The following is a 20,286-nucleotide window of genomic DNA, read 5'->3' on the forward strand; positions in this document are numbered from 1 at the left end:
TTTAGTACTATATGTCAAATTCCTGTACATGCAAATGTATTTGGTAAGGTTATTCTAATGAAAGGGCTATAGTAGAAAACAACTAGGAGCAGACACAATGTCAATTTCTACTGTGACCCCTTCTCCTGTCCTGTCTCCTGTGTGTCCAGGTGTGTGGGGAGCTGCGTTACCGGCTCAGCCAGGCTCAGCTGAAGAGAGAGGAGGTAGAGAGGGAGCTCCGAGACTGCAGCTCCAAGACAACACGGCAGCTAGAGATGACTGAACAGGTGAGGCCGGGCATGGCAGGGAGAGTGAAAAAATCCACAACCTTTTTATTGACTGTGTGCTGGTGTCACTTTTATGCAGGAACGTTTTAGAAAATGTACTTTTCTCAGGTATTTGTGTAAAAGATTGGCAGCCCCTCTCAAGCAACTCTGAGTCTCAGTATGTCTGTTCTTTTTCGGGATTGATTTATTATTCATCCTTATTTGTCATGTTGAAAACATGGGAATACTATTCATTTTTTCCAGTTGGAGAACGTAGCATATTTGAGGTTGCATGGTGTTGCCTCTATTATTTACAGGCAAATATTATAGCGAAAAAGGGCACGGGTGATGTATTACATATAACTCCCTCCGTCTCTCTCTCGCTGGGGGCAGGAAGTGGAGAAGCTGGGTGTGGAGCTGAGCGTCTGCCGGCAGCATTTGGACCAGGCCCAGAGGGACGCGGGCCGACTGCAGGCGGAGGCTCTGAGCCTGACGGAGCGGCTGGGCCGAGCTGAGCACCAACTGCACCTCACCAGGTAACCCCTAATCCTATTATACATGCCACAACACCACCGTGCCCACGCCACCCTGCCCTGTTCTGTTCTGCTGCCGCCCGCCACTGCGCCAGTGCTCAGCCCCTCAGCGCCCAGCCCGGGCACCAGTCTGCGCCAGCTCCACAGTCAGGAAGCACCGTACCTTATATTAAACTCACCCAGACCGGCTGCTGTCTCCTCTCATACAGACCTCAGTTTCTCCTTATGTGCCAGAGGACAGGGGCTTGGGGTAGGGACCGGGACAGGGGACAGGGGCTTGGGGTAGGGACCGGGACAGGGGACAGGGGCTTGGGGTAGGGACCGAGACAGGGGACAGGGATAGCAGTATGGACGGAGGTAGGGAGAGGGATAGCATTATGGACAGAGGTAGGGACGGAGATGGGGGACAGGGATAGCATTATGGACAGAGACGGGGACAGGGATAGCATTATGGACAGAGGTAGGGACAGAGACAGGGACAGGGATAGCATTATGGACAGAGACAGGGGACAGGGATAGCATTATGGACAGAGACTGGGACAGGGATAGCAGTATGGACAGAGGTAGGGACAAGAATAGCATTATGGACATAAGTAGGGACAGAGACGGGGGACAGGGATAGCATTATGGACAGAGGTAGGGACAGAGACTGGGGACAGGGATAGCAGTATGGACAGAGATAGCAGAATGGACAGAGATGGGGGACAGGGATAGCAGTATGGACAGAGATGGGGGACAGGGATAGCAGTATGGACGGGGACAGGGATAGCAGTATGGACAGGGATAGCAGTATGGACAGGGATAGCAGTATGGACAGGGATAGCAGTATGGACGGGGACAGGGATAGCAGTATGGACAGAGACAGGGACAGGGATAGCAGTATGGACAGAGGCAGGGACAGGGATAGCAGTATGGACAGAGACGGGGACAGGGATAGCAGTATGGACAGAGACGGGGACAGGGATAGCAGTATGGACAGAGACGGGGACAGGGATAGCAGTATGGACAGAGGCGGGGACAGGGATAGCAGTATGGACAGAGACGGGGACAGGGATAGCAGTATGGACAGAGACGGGGACAGGGATAGCAGTATGGACAGAGACGGGGACAGGGATAGCAGTATGGACAGAGACGGGGACAGGGATAGCAGTATGGACAGAGACGGGGACAGGGATAGCAGTATGGACAGAGACGGGGACAGGGATAGCAGTATGGACAGAGACGGGGAAAGGGATAGCAGTATGGACAGAGACGGGGACAGGGATAGCAGTATGGACAGAGACGGGGACAGGGATAGCAGTATGGACAGAGACGGGGACAGGGATAGCAGTATGGACAGAGACGGGGACAGGGATAGCAGTATGGACAGGGATAGCAGTATGGACAGAGGTAGGGACAGAGACGGGGACAGGGATAGCAGTATGGACAGGGATAGCAGTATGGACAGAGGTAGGGACAGAGACGGGGACAGGGATAGCAGTATGGACAGAGACGGGGACAGGGATAGCAGTATGGACAGAGGTAGGGACAGGGATAGCAATATGGACAGAGACGGGGACAGGGATAGCAGTATGGACAGAGACGGGGACAGGGATAGCAGTATGGACAGAGACGGGGACAGGGATAGCAGTATGGACAGAGACAGGGATAGCAGTATGGACAGAGATGGGGGACAGGGATAGCAGTATGGACAGAGATGGGGGACAGGGATAGCAGTATGGACAGAGATGGGGGACAGGGATAGCAGTATGGACAGAGATGGGGGACAGGGATAGCAGTATGGACGGGGACAGGGATAGCAGTATGGACAGGGATAGCAGTATGGACGGGGACAGGGATAGCAGTATGGACAGAGACGGGGACAGGGATAGCAGTATGGACAGAGACGGGGACAGGGATAGCAGTATGGACAGAGACGGGGACAGGGATAGCAGTATGGACAGAGACGGGGACAGGGATAGCAGTATGGACAGAGACGGGGACAGGGATGAGGATTCATATGCTGTTTTCTCTTCATTCACAATGTGTAGCAATCTATCGAATATGTTGATTAAAAATAAACCTGTTTCAATAGAAACTGATGTTTGTCTTACATTGCCAATGGCACACACACTGTCTAGATGTTTTACCAGCTCATAAAAGGAATCGGGCTGTAACTACAGTATGTTCTTGTTCTTTCTATTTCTGCATTTCAAAAACTATAAGCCAATATTCAAATTAATATAAAAATGTGTTAAATATTTTTGGGGAATATTCTAGCAGCTGCTGTCATCATGACATCTAGTTTTTTTTAAATGCAACTTGTCTTGGACCACCATAAAGTATTTTTGGAGCATTTGCTCATCGTTCCAGCTCCACCTACATACAGTATGCTGCATTCCATCTTCTTTACTATAGACTAGAAGATTTACAAGGCTTTTCGTTAGCTCAAAATGGCGTGTAGCAGTGGATAGCAGCAGCCGACAGTTTCTGCTTCCTTTGTTTCTCCTCCGTGTGGCACTGGGTCGGCTGGCGGTCAGCGGCAGATTGGCCCTGCTGGCACCTGCCTGTGCCCTGTGCCCGTCCGCCCAGCACACGGCGGGTAGGATCAGCGCCTCTCTCTCCTTCCGATGGCCTGCCAGCCGCTCAGTTCAGCCTCCTCCTCCCGCCACCTCCTCACCCCCGGCCGAGGTGTTAGATCAGAGCCAGGCACAGATGTGCCCCGCTGCCATGCAGAGGAGAGACAGAGTGGTACAGAGTGAACCGTGGTCTCATCCCCTGTCCGACGCTGTGGAGCTCTGATCTGTCTTTAAGTGGGCTTGTCTAATCCAGACAGCTGTGGAGATGGACGTGATGCTCCACCATGTGTGTCTTTCTGACAGTACTGTACTGTGGTGCACTGAGACCTCTGGTGCTTTCCTCTGTCATACAGCAAGCTTCTGGGATCTAGCGAGAAGTACGGTAAAACTGTGCTCCATCTATCAGAGTTTCCTGTTAGCTCCTTCCTTCTGTTGTAAAAGCTGAGATGACCTGAACAAGAAGGATGGTTGGTATTCTCTAGTCTGGCCTTACTGTGGCTCACAAGTCTGCTCAAGGAGATGCCTAAACACAGAAGGCCTTGATGTACACCAGACACCAGGAGAGAGAAATGTCCTTTTCAACTGCAACGAAAGCCTTCACTCTACTTGCTCAAATAATTCTTATGTGGAAGAACAACATTCAACATTGTTGCTTTTCATTGAACTGGCCCTTTAAGTGAGCCAGTGACCAGTGCAGCCAGCCGTTGGCAGTGGAGGGCTTTTTGTTAGGCAGGGGGTGTTTATGTGAACTACAGGGGGAGGTTGGCGAGAGAGGGCCAGCAACGGAGCACAGATGCAGCAGACATCTGTCCATGGCCACACTCCTCCTTCAGGCCAATCTAACAGGCCTCTCTCTCTTTCTCCCCTAACGCAAACTCTACCACACTACAGACACAAATCCATCTAAATCCCTTTCGGGGGTTGTCTCTGTGAGTGTCAGTCAGTGCGGCGCCCCCGCTGTTCACTTTGGGAGGTACGGGGCCTTTGTAGAGGGGGACGCCCTCTCTGTGTCACTTCCAGGGGAAGAGGGGGCTGGAAGGCAGGCATCTGTGTGACCAGGCTTCTGAGACGGGCCTTTGATTCATGCTTTTTTTGTGTCTTCATCTCACGGGCCGAATGATCACAGCTCCCCTTGAAATGGGGGGGACATGAAGCACTTTTTGCCTTTTGTTTGTTTTTTGGGAGCTCTCTTCTTTCCACACACACACAGAGCACCCCCCAGGCCCTGTGGCGGATGGCACTGAAAACGAGCCCCCCGTCAGCTCCAGCATTGGATCATCAGCCAGCTGTGCGTTGGGCAGCCGAGGATATGTCCTAATCCCCCCCACTCTGTTCAGCTCCTTCTGACGCCTTTGAGCCCGGGCTTTAGTCCCATTGTTTGTTGGTTTGTTTGCTCCTGTCTTTTTGTCGTTCCCCTCCCTCTCCCCTTCCCTCCTCTGCTCTACTCAGGGGACCCCATAGGGCGAAACAAAAAAAACATGCATAAAAACTCAACAGCATTCTTTCATTCCCATCACTTGCCAGATATTCAAAACCTCAAAATGTCCACTTTGTGTTTGGTGGCAATGCTCTATACTGAGGCTTGGAAGGGAAATGGGCTTTCATCCTCATTTCATCCACATGAAATTCTGCATCCATTTTAATGATGGTGTTTGAGAACTGTCGTTGGCAATGTGGGGCCCAAAGTTTGGATAGATTGATAAGCATGTCCCTGCTCGAAGGAGGAACCTGCAGGCGTAGACATGCACATCAAACTCCCAAATACTAATGATGCCTCTGTCAAAGCAAACCCAGACAAGCTTTCCATCTGTTTGTGGTGAACGGATGGACAGAACATTCTAGATACATCACAATACTCCCAAAGAAGGAATGGTCATCTGGCCAGTTCACTTGGTAGATCAGTGTTTGTGTGGATGAATTGATGAGGCAACTACCTGACTGTGTGGTTCCGTGTACCTTGACCATTCTGTTCCTTTGCTGCCAGTCTGCCACAGACATATTGATAGTATTTACCTATTTCAGATGGCTGACTGTACCTGGGTCCTGTTCAAATTAACGCTACAGTAGTGAGAATAACATACAGACATTTGAACCCACAGGCATTGCAAGGACATTCATTCGCTGGCTCGGTTTGGTTCTGATATTTTCAATGACCTTTTCCATTGAGTTGGATGTGGCAATTGATATGACAGACACCTTCGATACACTATGAACTGTCTGAGAGTCCCCTCTCTCCTTCATGTGGTCTTTCACCCCCACAGCAACAGGGAACCATTTGGGCTACAGAAACAAAGCTGCGACCACCACTGTGCCTGGGATCAAAAGTTTATCATTTGATCTCAAAATTCCATTAAACACGACACGCTTCTCTGCCCTCCCTTTTTCTCTGTTTTTCATTCTCACTCCTGTTAGTGCAGAGAGGGGGAAACAGGCCCTGAAAGGGTGGGAATCTGAAAATGAATAAAATAGTGAGCAGATGCAGCTAGATGCCAGAGGGAGATTTATGTGGAGAATCAAACTGCTGCAAACCAAGTCAGTGGGAGGTGGTTGTACAATCAGAGGCAGGATAAAAGAGCCAGTGGCACACAGGCCTCGCTCTTGTCAAAGTAGTAGTAATGAAATCTCGTCCGCTGAGCCTGCTGCCAGCCGAGAGAACCTGTGTTAGCACTTTGGGGTAAGCGCAGGCGCCGGCGCTGCCAGGTAGGAGGGCAGGCACTGAGCGGGAGCTGGGCGGCAGCCATCTTGTTCGGTAGCAGATGGCGGCAAGGCTGGCAGGGGAGGGGCTGCTTAGCAGAACTAATCAGACAGTAACGGATAGGGCAGCTGGGAAGGCTGGCGGCCAGGCGGGAGTGTGCAGGGGAACCGCAGAGTGTCATGATGTTGACAGTGGTGTGCCCATTGGCCTGGGATGAGACCTTGCCGTGTCTTCTCGCCTCGCTGTTGGGTGCCCCTCTCCCTGCCACCGTGCCTCGGCCAGCCCGGCCCTCTCACGTGTCAAGGTACAGAGACCAACCTGCTCCAGAGAACGTGTCCCTCCCCCCCCACTCTTTTTATAACCTTTGCGAGGAAGGTACAGAGGGCATCACAGCTATTTGTTGGGATATTGAGTCAGGTTTTAGGATGTGCCTCATGTCAGTCAACTGTTTATAGGTGCTACAGTATAACCACACATAGAAATGGAAGATTAATATTTAAATTTTCCTTGTATTATTTGACTTGTTATGTACTAGTCACTGAATGCAGATGGAGTATATTGATAATGGTATTTTATAGGGTTTGGTGACAATGCTTTTTTTTCAGTGTTTTTTGTTTCTCATCACAAAATAATAGGCTGTTCTTTCAGAATCGAGCAAGGAAATTCCAATCACAGCCTTATCTTACATTTCAGAGTGTGTTGTATCTATGAAACATATACATACGTCTTGAAATTGGTGCTGACATAACCATACTTACTTTAATTCTTTAAATGTTTAAAATATATTTTTAGGAAGCATTTCATGGCAGGCAGCCTCCATTCAGGACCAGACTTTCTTTTGACCAAACACATGCATATAGTCTTCTAGTGACACAGTATCAATGAACAGTACCACTCTTCCTCAGCAGATAGGGCAACAGTCCCTTTCACAGCTTTCTATCTCTCCATCTCTCCATTCCCCATTCCTCCATCTCTTCATGTTGCTGGGTGGTACATAATAGAACGCTGAGAGTCCTCAGGCAAAATGGAGGCAAATCTGTCGGGTGCAACTGTTCCCGCTCGGGCCAACTCTGTCCAGAGAGAGTGCCCTACTTACTGTTTCTGGAAGATGGGTTACCATCCCTGCTTCCCTCCTCTCACCAAGACACAGGCACACTCTTTCTTCCATTTACTCCCTGGTCAATATCTCTCTTCTATCATGTGGAGCAGGTAGACAGAATCTGGGTTGTTACAGGTACAGCTATTCGCTACATACTCTCTAAATACAGCTAGAATACACTTATTTAGTTCAATTATTTACATTATTTTGTTGTTAGTGTGCATCTAACGGTTACACTCTAACCCCACAATTGAAATTCCTCATAGAATATGTTATAAATATGCAATATTATGCATCAGATCCTAAAGGTTTGATAAAGAGCAAGCAAAGTTATGTGATGCAAGTTTTGCCTTTTCAGATCCATTTTCCTCAGTCTTTCAATATATCAAATTTAATTTGTCACATGCGCCGCATACAACAAGAGTAGACGTTACTGTGAAATGCTTACTTACGAACCCTATCCTAACAATGCAGAGTTAAAGAAAAAATGGCAAAATAAAAAAATGAAATATTAACACAATAAAATAACGAGGCTATATACAAGGAGTACCGGTACCGAGTCAATGTGCAGGGGTACGAGGTAGTTAAGGTAATATGTACATGTAGGTAGGGGTAAAAGTGACTAAGCAATCAGGATAGATAATAAACAGAGTAGCAGCAGCGCGTTTGTGTGTGGCATCAATATGCACGTGTGTGTGTGTGTGTGCTGGAGTGTCAGTGTAGTATGTGTGAGTGTGTGGGTAAAGTCCAGTCAGTGTGCATAGAGCCGGTGCAAGAGAGTCAGTACAAAAAAATGGGGCAATGCAAACAAACCTGCCAAGAGAGGGCCGCCCACCAAAACTCACGGACCAGGCAAGGAGGGCATTAATCAGAGAGGCAACAAAGAGACCAAAGATAACCCTGAAGGAGCTGCAAAGCTCCACGGTGGAGATTGGCGTATCTGTCCATTGGACCACTTTAAGCCTTACACTCCACAGAGCTGGGCTTTACGGAAGAGTGGCCAGAAAAATACCATTGCTTGAAGAAAAAAATAAGCAAACACGTTTGGTGTTCGCCAAAAGGCATGTGGGAGACTCCCCAAACATATGGAAGAAGGTACTTTGGTTAGATGAGACTAAAATGTAGCTTTTTGGCCATCAAGGAAAACGCTATGTCTGGCACAAACCCAACACCTCTCATCACCCCGAGAACACCATCCCCACAGTGAAGCATGGTGGTATGTTTTTCATCGGCAGGGACTGGTAAACTGGTCAGAATTGAAACAATGATGGATGACGCTAAATACAGGGAAATTCTTGAGAGAAACCTGTTTCAGTGTTCCAGAGATTTGAGACTGGGACGGAGGTCCACCTTCCAGCACGACAATGACCCTAAGCATATTGCTAAAGCAACACTCGAGTGGTTTAAGGGGAAACATTTACATGTCTTGGAATGGCCTATTCAAAGCCCAGACCTCAATCCAATTGAGAATCTGTTGTATGACTTAAAGATTGTTGTACACCAGCAGAACCCATCCAACTTGAAGGAGCTGGAGCAGTTTTGCCTTGAAGAATGGGCATAAATCCCAGTGGCTAGATGTGCCAAGCTTATAAAGACATACCCCAAGAGACTTACAGCTGTAATTGCTGCAAAAGGTGTCTCTACAAAGTATTGACTTTGGGGGGGGTGAATAGTTATGCATGCTCAAGTTTTCTGTTTTTCTGTCTTATTTCTTGTTTGTTTCACAATTTAAAAAAAATTGCATCTTCAAAGTGGTAGGCATGTTGTGTAAATCAAATGATACAAACCACCCCAAAATCTATTTTAATTCCAGGTTGTAAGGCAACAAAATAGGAAAAATGCCAAGGGGGTGAATACTTTCACAAGTCACTGTAAATGAAAGTCAAATTAAAAGCCACTTTCTTTTTTTTTGCTGTGGTCTCAGGACTGATGGGGTTAAAGGACACCGATCACCTTCTTGTAAGCGGAGAGAGAATTTCTGTATGGACATCTGTGGTCATATAAACAAAAAGGTGATAGTGTTGACGACCTATTAATTTTCCATTTTGATATTAATTGCAACTCATCTAATGAAAATGCATTTGCCTTTTATCATATGTTGTTATTTATTTTCGTTGGGTTCGGAAATAATAGGAATCCACTATGGGTTATGTAAAACTGTAAAAATTTTACTCCATCTATACAAACATCCCATTTCATTCATTGAAATGGCACGATGAGATAAACAATTAGCGCAATAGCCACATTATAAGTAAAACATTTAGAATTCGAGTAAGCTACTGAGTGAAAGATTGCGGAAGCGAGACCAAAGACAGAAATAATATAGAGTTTCTCCCTCTGCGAAACGAGCTTGTAACAACACCTGAATTGTGGCTTACACCCACATCATGACGCACTGCGCCTCCCCTCACCCCCCCCGCCCCATTCCAAACTGGAGGGCCTCTGTCGGAGCCCAACCTGTGCCCCCTACCTGTTCCCCCTACGCTAACACAGAGGGAAGTTGCCATCCAACCCACCTCAGCGTCACACAAATCAACACCATTCTGTAACATGAAACACAGCCGTAGCTCTAATGGTCAGGAATCAAAAACCTTCTACAGAAGCAGTGGCCATTGAATGGAGGAAAACAAAGAGTGTGTTTAACGCGACAGGAGATGGGAGCTGGAGGGTCGCGGGGGCTGTGCCCAACTCATCCCTCTCAGTACCACCTCTTTGTGTGGGCTCCTCTCTTTGTGATCAACTCCTGATGCCATCTGCTCTGTGTGGTACCGGCGCTGGGCTGACGGAGGGGAGCCCGGCAAGGCCAGGACAGAAAGGGAGAGATTGAAAGAGAGAGAGGGAGGGAGAGAAAGGTTGTTCCTCTGGATAAAAGCACTGGCCACTGGGCCGCAGGGCTGAAAGAGCCACTGATGCTGCCTGCCACACAGACAGGGCTATGTGAAGTCACAAAGATGATACCTCTCGGACTGTCTTTCAAATACACTCACTCTCCGCATTTCATCTTTCAACTCATTCTGTCTCGCGCACATATGTACACACACACACAAACCAAAAACAGCTGGTGCACTTATCCATTCCCGCATACTTGATGCCAATGTGTGACATATAGTATCCCTCTGCAACTAGATCCTAGACTTCCTGATGGGCCGCCTGGGATGGTGAGGATAGGCAACAACACATCCGACACGCTGACTCTCAACACGGGGGCCCCTCAGGGATGTGTACTTAGTCCCCTCCGTTACTCTCTGTTCACCCACAACTAGGTGGCCGCGCACGACTCCAACACCACCATTAAGTTTGCAGACGACACAACGGTGGTAGACCTGATTACCAACGACAATAAGACAGCCTATAGCAGGGGTGGGCAATTGGTCCCCCTTTTGAAGGCCCTCGGATCAATTCCCCCCCCCCCCCTTAACTCAATTGGGGTCTTAACTTACTGTTGCAAGTTACAATAGTAGAATACGCAAGGTGCAATTTCGAAATTAGCCCGTGATATAATTTTTTTTCCAGATTGGTAAATTAGTCTAGCGGCCAGCGATCTAAATTTAGTAATCCTGGTCAAATTACCGGCCGGGGGGCCCGCATTGATTTTGTTATTCAGTCTCACTCCGATATCATATTAAAAAACTGCAAACATTTCTCTCCACCCTACTGTATGGCAAAATGTGTAGAATTTTCTGAAATTTGCTGTAAAACAGCTCATTGCACGAAATGAGTTGCAGCAAACTTGCTTTAAAACTGCAACATTTTCTCTACGCCGCATGGCAAAATGTGGAGACGTTCATGAAATTACCACTAAAACACAAAAAAAAGCGTATCTGCTGTCAAGAAGGGGGCCGCTAAAATGTTTTGCTTGCAATGTAAGGGGTGGCGGGTATGGATGTGGCTATGCAAAGGATGCGGCACCTCATGAGGAGTTCAGATTTTTTTGTGGTCCCCACCTCCATCAATGTTGCCCATTCTTGGCCTATAGGGAGGAGGTTAGAGACCTGTCAGCGTGGTTCCAGGACAACAACCTCTCCTTCAACGTCAGCAAGACAAAGGAGCTGATCGTGGACTACAGGAAGCGGAGGGCCGAGCACACCCCATTCACATTGACGTGGCTATAGTGAGCAGGTCGAGAGCTTAAAATCCCCCGTGTCCACATCACTAAGGACCTATTATGGTCCAGACACACCAACAAGGTAGTGAAGAGGGCACTGAAAAGATTTGGCATGGGCCCTCAGATCCTCAAAGTTCTACAGCTGCATCACTGACAGCATCTTAACTGGCTGCATCACCGCTTTGTATGGCAACTGCTTGGCATTCGACCATAAGGGGCTACAGAGGGTAGTGTGTATAAATATTTAGGACTAAAACTTCTCCAGCTCCTTCAAGTTGGATGGGTTCTGCTGGTGTACAACAATCTTTAAGTCATACAACAGATTCTCAATTGGATTGAGGTCTGGGCTTTGGAATAGGCCATTCCAGAACATGTAAATGTTTCCCCTTAAACCACTCGAGTGTTGCTTTAGCAGTATGCTTAGGGTCATTGTCCTGCTGGAAGGTGAACCTCCGTCCCAGTCTCAAATCTCTGGAAGACTGAAAAAGGTTTCCCTCAAGAATTTCCCTGTATTTAGCGCCATCCATCATTCCTTCAATTCTGACCAGTTCCCCAGTCCCTGCCGATGGGAAAAACATACCCACATCATAATGCTACCACCACCATGCTTCACTGTGGGGATGGTGTTCTCGGGGTGATGAGAGGTGTTGGGTTTGTGCCAGACATAGCGTTTTCCTTGATGGCCAAAAAGCTAAATTTTAGTCTTATCTGACCAGAGCACCTTCTTCCATATGTTTGGGGAGTCTCCCACATGCCCTTTGCCGAACACCAAACGTGTTTGCCTATTTTTTTTCTTCAAGCAATGGCTTTTTTCTGGCCACTCTTCCGTAAAGCCCAGCTCTGTGGAGTGTAAGGCTTAAAGTGGTCCTATGGACAGATAGTCCAGTCTCCGCTGTGGAGCTATGCAGCTCCTTCATGGTTATCTTTGGTCTCTTTGTTGCCTCTCTGATTAATGCCCTCCTTGCCTGGTCCGTCAGTTTTGGTGGGCGGCCCTCTCTTGGCAGGTTTGTTGTGGTGCCGTATTCTTTCTATTTTTTAATAATGGATTTAATGGTGCTCAGTGGGATGTTCAAAGTTTCTGATATTTTTTAAAACCCAACCCTGATTTGTACTTCTACACAACTTTGTCCCTGACCTGTTTGGAGAGCTCCTTGGTCTTCATGGTGCCCCTTGCTTGGTGGTGCCCCTTGCTTAGTGGTGTTGCAAACTCTGGGGCCTTTCAGAACAGGTGTATGTGTGTGTGTACTGAGATCATGTAACACTTAAAGTCCACCTGTGTGCAATCTATTTAACTAATTGTGACTTCTGAAGGTAATTGGTTGCACTAGATCTTATTTAGGGGCTTCATAGCAAAGGGGGTGAATACATATGCACTCACCACTTTTCCATTTTAAATGTTAAAAATATATTTTTTAATAAGTTATTTTTCACTTCACCAATTTGGACTATTTTGTGCATGTCCATCATGAAATCCAAATAAAAATCAATTTAAATTACAGGTTGTAATGCAACAAAATAGGAAAAACGCCAAGGGGGATGAATACTTTTGCAAGGGACTGTATCTGCATATCCAGCCCTTATATTTAGCCTCACAATGAAGTGTTTTACCATGTTCTTTTCAGGACACCCAGGGCTACAAGTAGAACACAACAATTTTACATAAACAGTTCCATTCATTAGTTTTATTGACAAATGTTGACAGAAAACCTGATTTAAAAATATGTACGCTTGTAAGTATAGACATGTTGTTTTTTTTAAGTCAGTGACAACTGTTTGGAGTTTGACTTTTTCCACATTTTGTTGTTACAAAGTGGGATTAAAATGTTTTTAATTGTCATTTTTTGTCAACGATCTACACAAAATACTCATGTCAACATGGAAGAAAAATGTTAACATTTGTAAAACATTTATGAACGATTAAACACTAATATATTGTGTCTTGATTAGATAAGTATTCAACCCCCAAATTCAATATATGTTAGAATAAACTTTGGCAGCGATTATAGCTGTGAGTCTTTCTGGGTAAGTCTCAGAGCGTTCTACACAAGGGATTGTGCAACATTTGCACATTATTCTTTTCAAAATTCTTCAAGCTCTGTCAAGTTGGTTGTTGGTCATTACTAGACAATCATTTTCAGGTCTTGCCATAGATTTCCAAGCAGATTTAAGTCAAAACTGTAACTCGGCCACTCAGGAACATTCACCGTCTTGGTAAGCAACTCCCTTGTAGATTTTAGGTTATTGGACTGCTGAAAGGTGAATTCATCTCCCAGTGTCTGGTGGAAAGCAGACTGAAGCAGATTTTCCTCTAGGATTTTGCCTTTGCTTAGCTACATTCTGTTTTATTTTTTTTATCCTGAAAAACTCCCTAGTCCTTAACGATTACAAGCATACCTATAACTTGATGTAGCCTCCACTGCTTGAAAATATGGAGAGTGGTATTCAGTAATGTGTTGTATTGGATTTGCCCCAAACATAACACTTTGTATTCAGGACAAAAAGTTAACGGCTTTGCCACATGTTTTGCATTATTACTTTAGTGTCTTGATGCATGTTTTGGAATATTTTTCCTTCTTTTCATTCTGTCAATTAGGTTTGTATTGTGGAGTAACTACAATGTTGTTGATCCATTCTCAGTTTTCTCCTATCACACCCATTAAACTCTAACTGTTTTAAAGTCACCATTGGCATCATGGTGAAATCCCTGAGCAGTTTCCTTTCTCTTTCGGCAACTGAGTTAGGAAGAACGCCTGTATCTTTGCAGTGACTGGGCGTATTGATACACCATCTAAAGTGTAATTAATAACTTCACCATGCTCAAAGGGATATTCAATGTCAGAATCTACCAATAGGTGCCCTTCTTTGTGAGACATTAGAAAACCTCCCTGGTCTTTGTGGTTGAATCTGTGTTTGAAATTCACTGCTCGACTGAAGGGCCTTAAAATTATCTGTATGTGTGGGGTATAGAGATGAGGTAGTCATTTAAAAAATCATGTTAAACACTATTATTGCACACAGAGTGAGTCCATGCAACTTATTATGTGACTTGTTAAGCACATTTTTACTCCTGAACTTGTTTAGGCTTGCCATAACAAAGGTGTTGATGCTTATTGACTCAAGACATGTCAGCTTAACATTTTTCAGTAATTTAGTATTTTTTGTTGTTGTTGAAAAACATACAGTTGAAGTTTACATACACCTTAACCAAATACATTTAAACTCAGTTTTTCACAATTCCTGACATTTAGTCCTAGTAAAAATTCCCTGTCTTAGGTCAGTTAGGGTCACCACTTTATTTTAAGAATGTGAAATGTCAGAATAATAGTAGTGATTTTATTTCAGCTTTTCTTTTTTTCATCACATTCCCAGTGGGTCAGAAGTTTACATACACATACAAACGTTTTGGGTAGCCTTCCCCAAGCTTCCCACAATAAGTTGGGTGAATTTTGGCCCATTCCTCCGCACAGAGCTGGTGTAACTGAGTCAGGTTTGTAAGCCTCCTTGCTTGCACACGCTTTTTCAGTTCTGCCCACACGTTTTCCATAGAATTGAGGTCAGGGCTTTGTGATGGCCACTCCAATACCTTGACTTTGTTGTCCTTAAGCCATTTTGCCACAACTTTGGAAGTATGCTTGGGGTCATTGTCCATTTGGAAGACCCATTTGCGACCAAACTTTAACTTCCTGACTGATGTCTTGAGATGTTGCTTCAAAATATCCACATAATTTTCCGCCCTCATGATGCCATCTATTTTGTGAAGTGCACCAGTCCATCCTGCAGCAAAGCACCCCCACAACATGATGCTGCCACCCCCATGCTTCACGGTTGGGATGGTGTTCTTCGGCTTGCAAGCCTCCCCCTTTTTCTTCCAAACATAACGATGGTCATTATGGCCAAACAGTTCTATTTTTGTTTCATCAGAACAGAGGACATTTCTCCAAAAAGTATGATCTTTGTCCCCATGTGCAGTTGAAACCGTAGTCTGGCTTTTTTGGAGCAGTGGCTTCTTCCTTGCTGAGCGGCCTTTCAGGTTATGTCGATATCGGACTCGTTTTATTGTGGATATAGATTCTTTTGTACATGTTTCCTCCAGCATCTTCACAAGGTTGTTCTGGGATTGATTTGCACTTTTCTCACCAAAGTACGTTAATCTCTAGGAGACAGAACACATCTCCTTCCTGAGCGGTATAACGGCTGCGTGGTCCCATGGTGTTTATGCTTGCGTACTATTGTTTGTACAGATGAATGTGGTACCTTCAGGCGTTTGGAAATTGCTCCCAATGATGAACCAGACTTGTGGAGGTCTACAATTTTTTTTTCTGAGGTCTTGGCTGATTTCTTATGATTTTCCCATGATGTCAAGCAAAGAGGCACTGAGTTTTAAGGTAGGCCTTGAAATACATCCACAGGTACACCTCCAATTGACTCAAATGATGTCAATTAGCCTAACAAGCTTCTAAAGCCATGACATAATTTTCTGGAATTTTCCAAGCTGTTTAAAGGCACAGTCAACTTAGTGTATGTAAACTTCTGACTCACTGGAATTGTGATACAGTTAATCATAAGTGAAATAATCTGTCTGTAAACAATTGTTGGAAAAATGACTTAGCACAAAGTAGATGTCCTAACCGACTTGCCAAAACTATAGTTTGTTAACAAGAGATTTGTGGAGTGGTTGAAAAACGAATTTTAATGACTCCAAGCTAAGTGTATGTAAACTTCTGACTTCAACTGTAATTCCACTTTGACATTATGGGGTATTGTGTGTAGGCCAGTGGCATTTTTTGTGTGCAATTTTTAATTCAGGCTATAACACAACAAAATGTGGAAGAAGTCAATGGTTGTGAAGGATCTGTATGTGAGCTTACCACAGTATTATAAACACTATGTCCTGGGATTTCCTATGATCTTCTATGTAGAAGAACCCCTTACATTCTAATGGCTCTTGTGTAGCTTTTGAGTGTCATAGCGCCCCGGGCCCTTTCGGGATCTGCCCTTGTCTCACAAACACTGCTCTATCTCAGTCCCGTTAATCACACAGACTAATGGTATCTACAGATGCAGAAGAAATATAATAATCCAATGGTACAACCCAGAAGTCTGTAGCACACCATACAATGTTTGAAAGGGTTTGGAAGTCCAAAACGTGCCAGCGTTATGGGGGGACTCATTGGGTTAAGCTTTTAAGATTTGTTTAACTTTACAACCGTGAGAAGAAAAATAGTTTTACATTTGCAGAGGAGTGAAATATGTTTCTGCAAAAGAATGTGCACTCTCCCTCCGTGGGTTGTGAGTATGGGGGTGTGTGTAGCTGTCCTGAATCAGGGGAGTATTTGTTAAATTGGTGGCGACTGCATTTCGCTCTGCCCGTGACCTTGAGGGGGCTTTGCTGCTCCTTGAAGAAGAAAAGCAGAAGCTGGCGGTAAACAAAGTTCACTTCTGACAGATGGATTGAATGACAGAGAGGTTGCGAGTGCCAGAATAGCCCTGGCAGCGGAGGAAATGTTCAATGCGGTCCAACAGGAGAGGAGGTGTGAACAGGTGCAGGGCTGCTGAAGGAAGAGGGACCAGATGGAGGGAGCCAGAGCCAGTTTAGTTAAAGGAAAAAGGGTGGGAGGGAGAGCAGGGGAAGGGGGAGCGAGGAATGGAGGGGAATGAGAGAAAAAGGGATAGGAGCAGAGATAAGAGCCCCCAGGACGGAGAAGAGCGGAGGAGAGAGTGGAATAATGCACAGAGCAAACTGTGCTGTGCTATGTAAGTGATAGCCAGGCTAGAAGGGGCTGCTTTTGATATTTCTCTATCTTAGAGAGTGAGGGGGAGATGTGTTAGTTAGATTGAAGGACATGGGTGAATGGAGTGCAATTGACACACCAGCGGCTGAATAAATGTGTTAAAATATACACGGTGTACTTTAAAGTGTGTCTGTGTGTGGACACTGAACTTTATTCTTCCCTGAGCTGAGTACATGGTGTCATTAGACCACATTCCTTGCAAGCGCCCAATATGCCACAAATACCCCCAGTTGGCAGTGCCACACCAAATCAGCATTCATTAGTTCTCTTTATACTGTTATTCTTAGCATCAGGATCTGTCTTTATAGATATCATTTGACATCAATGTAAATGTATGAAGGAAGGGATGAATGAGAATAGTGAATGGCAACTGGTTCAATATATGTTTTCCAGGTATAATGTAATTGCAATAGAGTATTGTTGTGATGAGTATTTACAGTTTTCAGAGTTGGGTAAGTCATTGAATAAATGAGTTTGCTTGGGAACATGCTGTCTGTTGTGCACTGAGCACTGCTAGATGGCTACTGTTATCACACATTGTTTATTTGTTCTGTTTTGGACTGGGTAGGAACATCAGGCCTACTGTGCTCTTTGAAGACTGCTTCTATTCCTCATATTCAAATAAATCCTAGTTCCACATGTACTATACCATGTTTTTCAGTTTAGATTTTCACTGTAAAAGTGTTGAAGTTGATGTTATCTAAGTTGACCAAAATGTTCACAAAGTTAGTCTTGAGAGAGAGAGGTTGACGCATTATCACACTAAACAGTAGCTGGTGTTGCCAAGCGGCTGACTCCAATTTGCGCTCGTTTTAGGAACCGTAGCATTTGGTCATTCCTGGCTGTGGATCATGGAGCACCGCAGGGTGCTGCAAACTCTGCGCTCGAATGGGCTGTGGTATTCCAAATCAAATGGGCAACAGCTTGACTAGTACCCACTTAGGCAGCCCTGGGCCCTCACTTAGTGCTCTAGCACCCAGGACCTAGCCACAGAGCCTGGTGCTGGGACGGGATAGTATAGCTCCCCCTATCAGGCTGGTCGACCCTGCCCTGCCTCCTGACTGACTCACTGACCATTAGGCCTCGCTCACTCACATAATTATAGCCAGTGAGCAAACAGAAAGTGACCCCTGGACTGAGAGATATGGAACTGTGAGAAATCTCTGTTAGGGGAGTTCTAGGCGGTTGCTCTCTATGTAGGGTTGGAATACCGATAGAGTGGGTCTCAAGTCATCCTAAATCAGGTTCAGAAAATGAGGCAATTCGTTTTGCAGCAAAAGATTTCATTTTACACATGAAGTCACATATTTAAAAACAACAAAAGATAGCAAAGGATATTTATTAATAATAAGGTGGGTGCTTATATCTGTCCTATTTCACACATGTACAAGTGTGTATTATACGCATTTGTGAATTGGACATTTTGTTTTTTTGCATATCCCAGCTCCCCCTCAGACACCCTTGGAGAGTGGGGTCACGGCCAAAGTCAGCCATGATCAACGGCGACCCTGGAGCAATTCGGGTTAAGTGCCTTGCTCAAGGGATCATCGCCAGGTTTTTCATCTTGCCGGCTTGGGCATTCGAACTAGCAACTTTTTGGTTACTGGCCCAACACTCTAACCGCTGCTTTACCTGCCACCTAGGCTACATGTACATGTTATGTGCTGAAGTGCATCTCCGATATAAAAGCACTACTTACAATATATCATCATTTACTATCATAATGTACTATAGAAATGGAAATAAGGTTCAGGGCCATCTTCACTGGAGCTTCAGAAAGAACAAATCGAACTTCCGCTCTTTCGCTCTCTTCTGACCATGGCTCATCTTGGCCTTCTGGCTCAAAACTCCCAACTCTCGTCAGTCGTCATCAGTCCTCTTTGAAACTTTCTGGCCGGCTGTCTCATGCTAATTGGTGGATAAACACCACCGGTGCGAGGCTGGGAGGCTAGGGCCCCCCTGGAAACAAACAGTAACAAATGGCTGGCTGTGAGGGCTCTGCAAGCCCACGCTGGGCGCTGGTGTGGGGATGGATGGTGTTTTAGGCCGCTGTTCAAGCACCGCAGGGGGCCGGGCGGGTGGCCGCTCTCTCTCTCCTGGTCTCCTAGGCAGGCGCACCACCACAACCCAACACCCCGCCCCCCTGCGTTCACACTCCAGACGACAGCAGGCCTGGAGAGACGGTCACTTTGGAGCCCTGTTCCAAAACCCAGTGTGGGAGAAAAGTTTGGTCGTTTTCTTTCGTTCTCTCCCATAATTAACACTTTTTAAAAACTTTTGTGCAATTTTTGGGGGGGTTGCCGTTGTCGTTAGATTTCAAATTGATGTTTTGTTCTTGTTGAATTTGCTATAGATTGATTGATTGATTTGATATTTGTTTTAGTTTATTTTGTTAGAAATGTAAAGATAAAAGTTTTGATACGAGATCTCATTTTTGATGGCGGTAAAAAGCACAACATGACATTGTATTCTATGAGTAACATTAGTAGTGCAGTAGTTTGATCGCAATTTTCATTACTGTATTGTCATTCTATATATATCACAGACAGTATCACCAGCAAAGCACCCCACACCACCACCTCCATGCTTCACGGTGGGAACTACACTTGCAGAGATCATCTGTTCACCTAATCGGCAACTCACATTTAGACTCATCAGACCAAAAGACAGATTTCCACCGGTCTAATGTCCATTGCTCGTGTTTCTTGGCCCAAGCAAGTCTCTTCTTCTTATTGGTGTCCTTTAGTAGTGGTTTCTTTGTAGCAATTCATCCATTAAGTCCTGATTCACGCAGTCTCCTCTGAACAGTTGATGTTGAGATGTGTCTGTTACTTGAACTCTGTGAAGCATTTATTTATGCTGCAATCTGAGGCTGGTAACTCTAATGAACATATCCTCTGCCACAGAGGTAACTCTGGGTCTTCCTTTCCTGTGGTGGTTCTCATGAGAGCTAGTTTCATCAAAGTGCTTGATGATTTTTGCGACTGCACTTGAAGAAACTTTCAAAGTTCTTGAAATGTTCCGTATTGACTGACCTTCACGTCTTAAAGTAATGGTGACTGTCGTTTCTCTGCTTATTTGAGCTGTTCTTGGTATTTTACCAAATAGGGATATCTTCTGTATACCACCCCTACCTTGTCACAACACAACTGATTGGCTCAAACGCATTAAGAAGGAAAGAAATTGCACAAATTAACTTTTAACAAGGCACACCTGTTAATTGAAATGCGTTCCAGGTGACTACCTCTTGAAGCTGGTT

The 20,286-nt window shown here is 45.4% G+C and overlaps 1 protein-coding gene across 1 annotated transcript in view; it reads left to right on the plus strand.

Moving 5' to 3' along the window:
• Positions 1 to 20,286, plus strand: part of sdccag8 (SHH signaling and ciliogenesis regulator sdccag8) — a 55,718-nt gene that overhangs the window by 13,705 nt on the left and 21,727 nt on the right. The window contains exons 12-13 of the mRNA XM_071409422.1: positions 150 to 266; positions 639 to 781. Of these exons, the coding sequence (XP_071265523.1) occupies positions 150 to 266; positions 639 to 781 (260 nt within the window). The remainder of the gene's footprint in view (positions 1 to 149; positions 267 to 638; positions 782 to 20,286) is intronic.

This window comes from Salvelinus alpinus, chromosome 7, assembly GCF_045679555.1.
Source record: "Salvelinus alpinus chromosome 7, SLU_Salpinus.1, whole genome shotgun sequence".
Taxonomy (NCBI): Eukaryota; Metazoa; Chordata; class Actinopteri; order Salmoniformes; family Salmonidae; genus Salvelinus; species Salvelinus alpinus.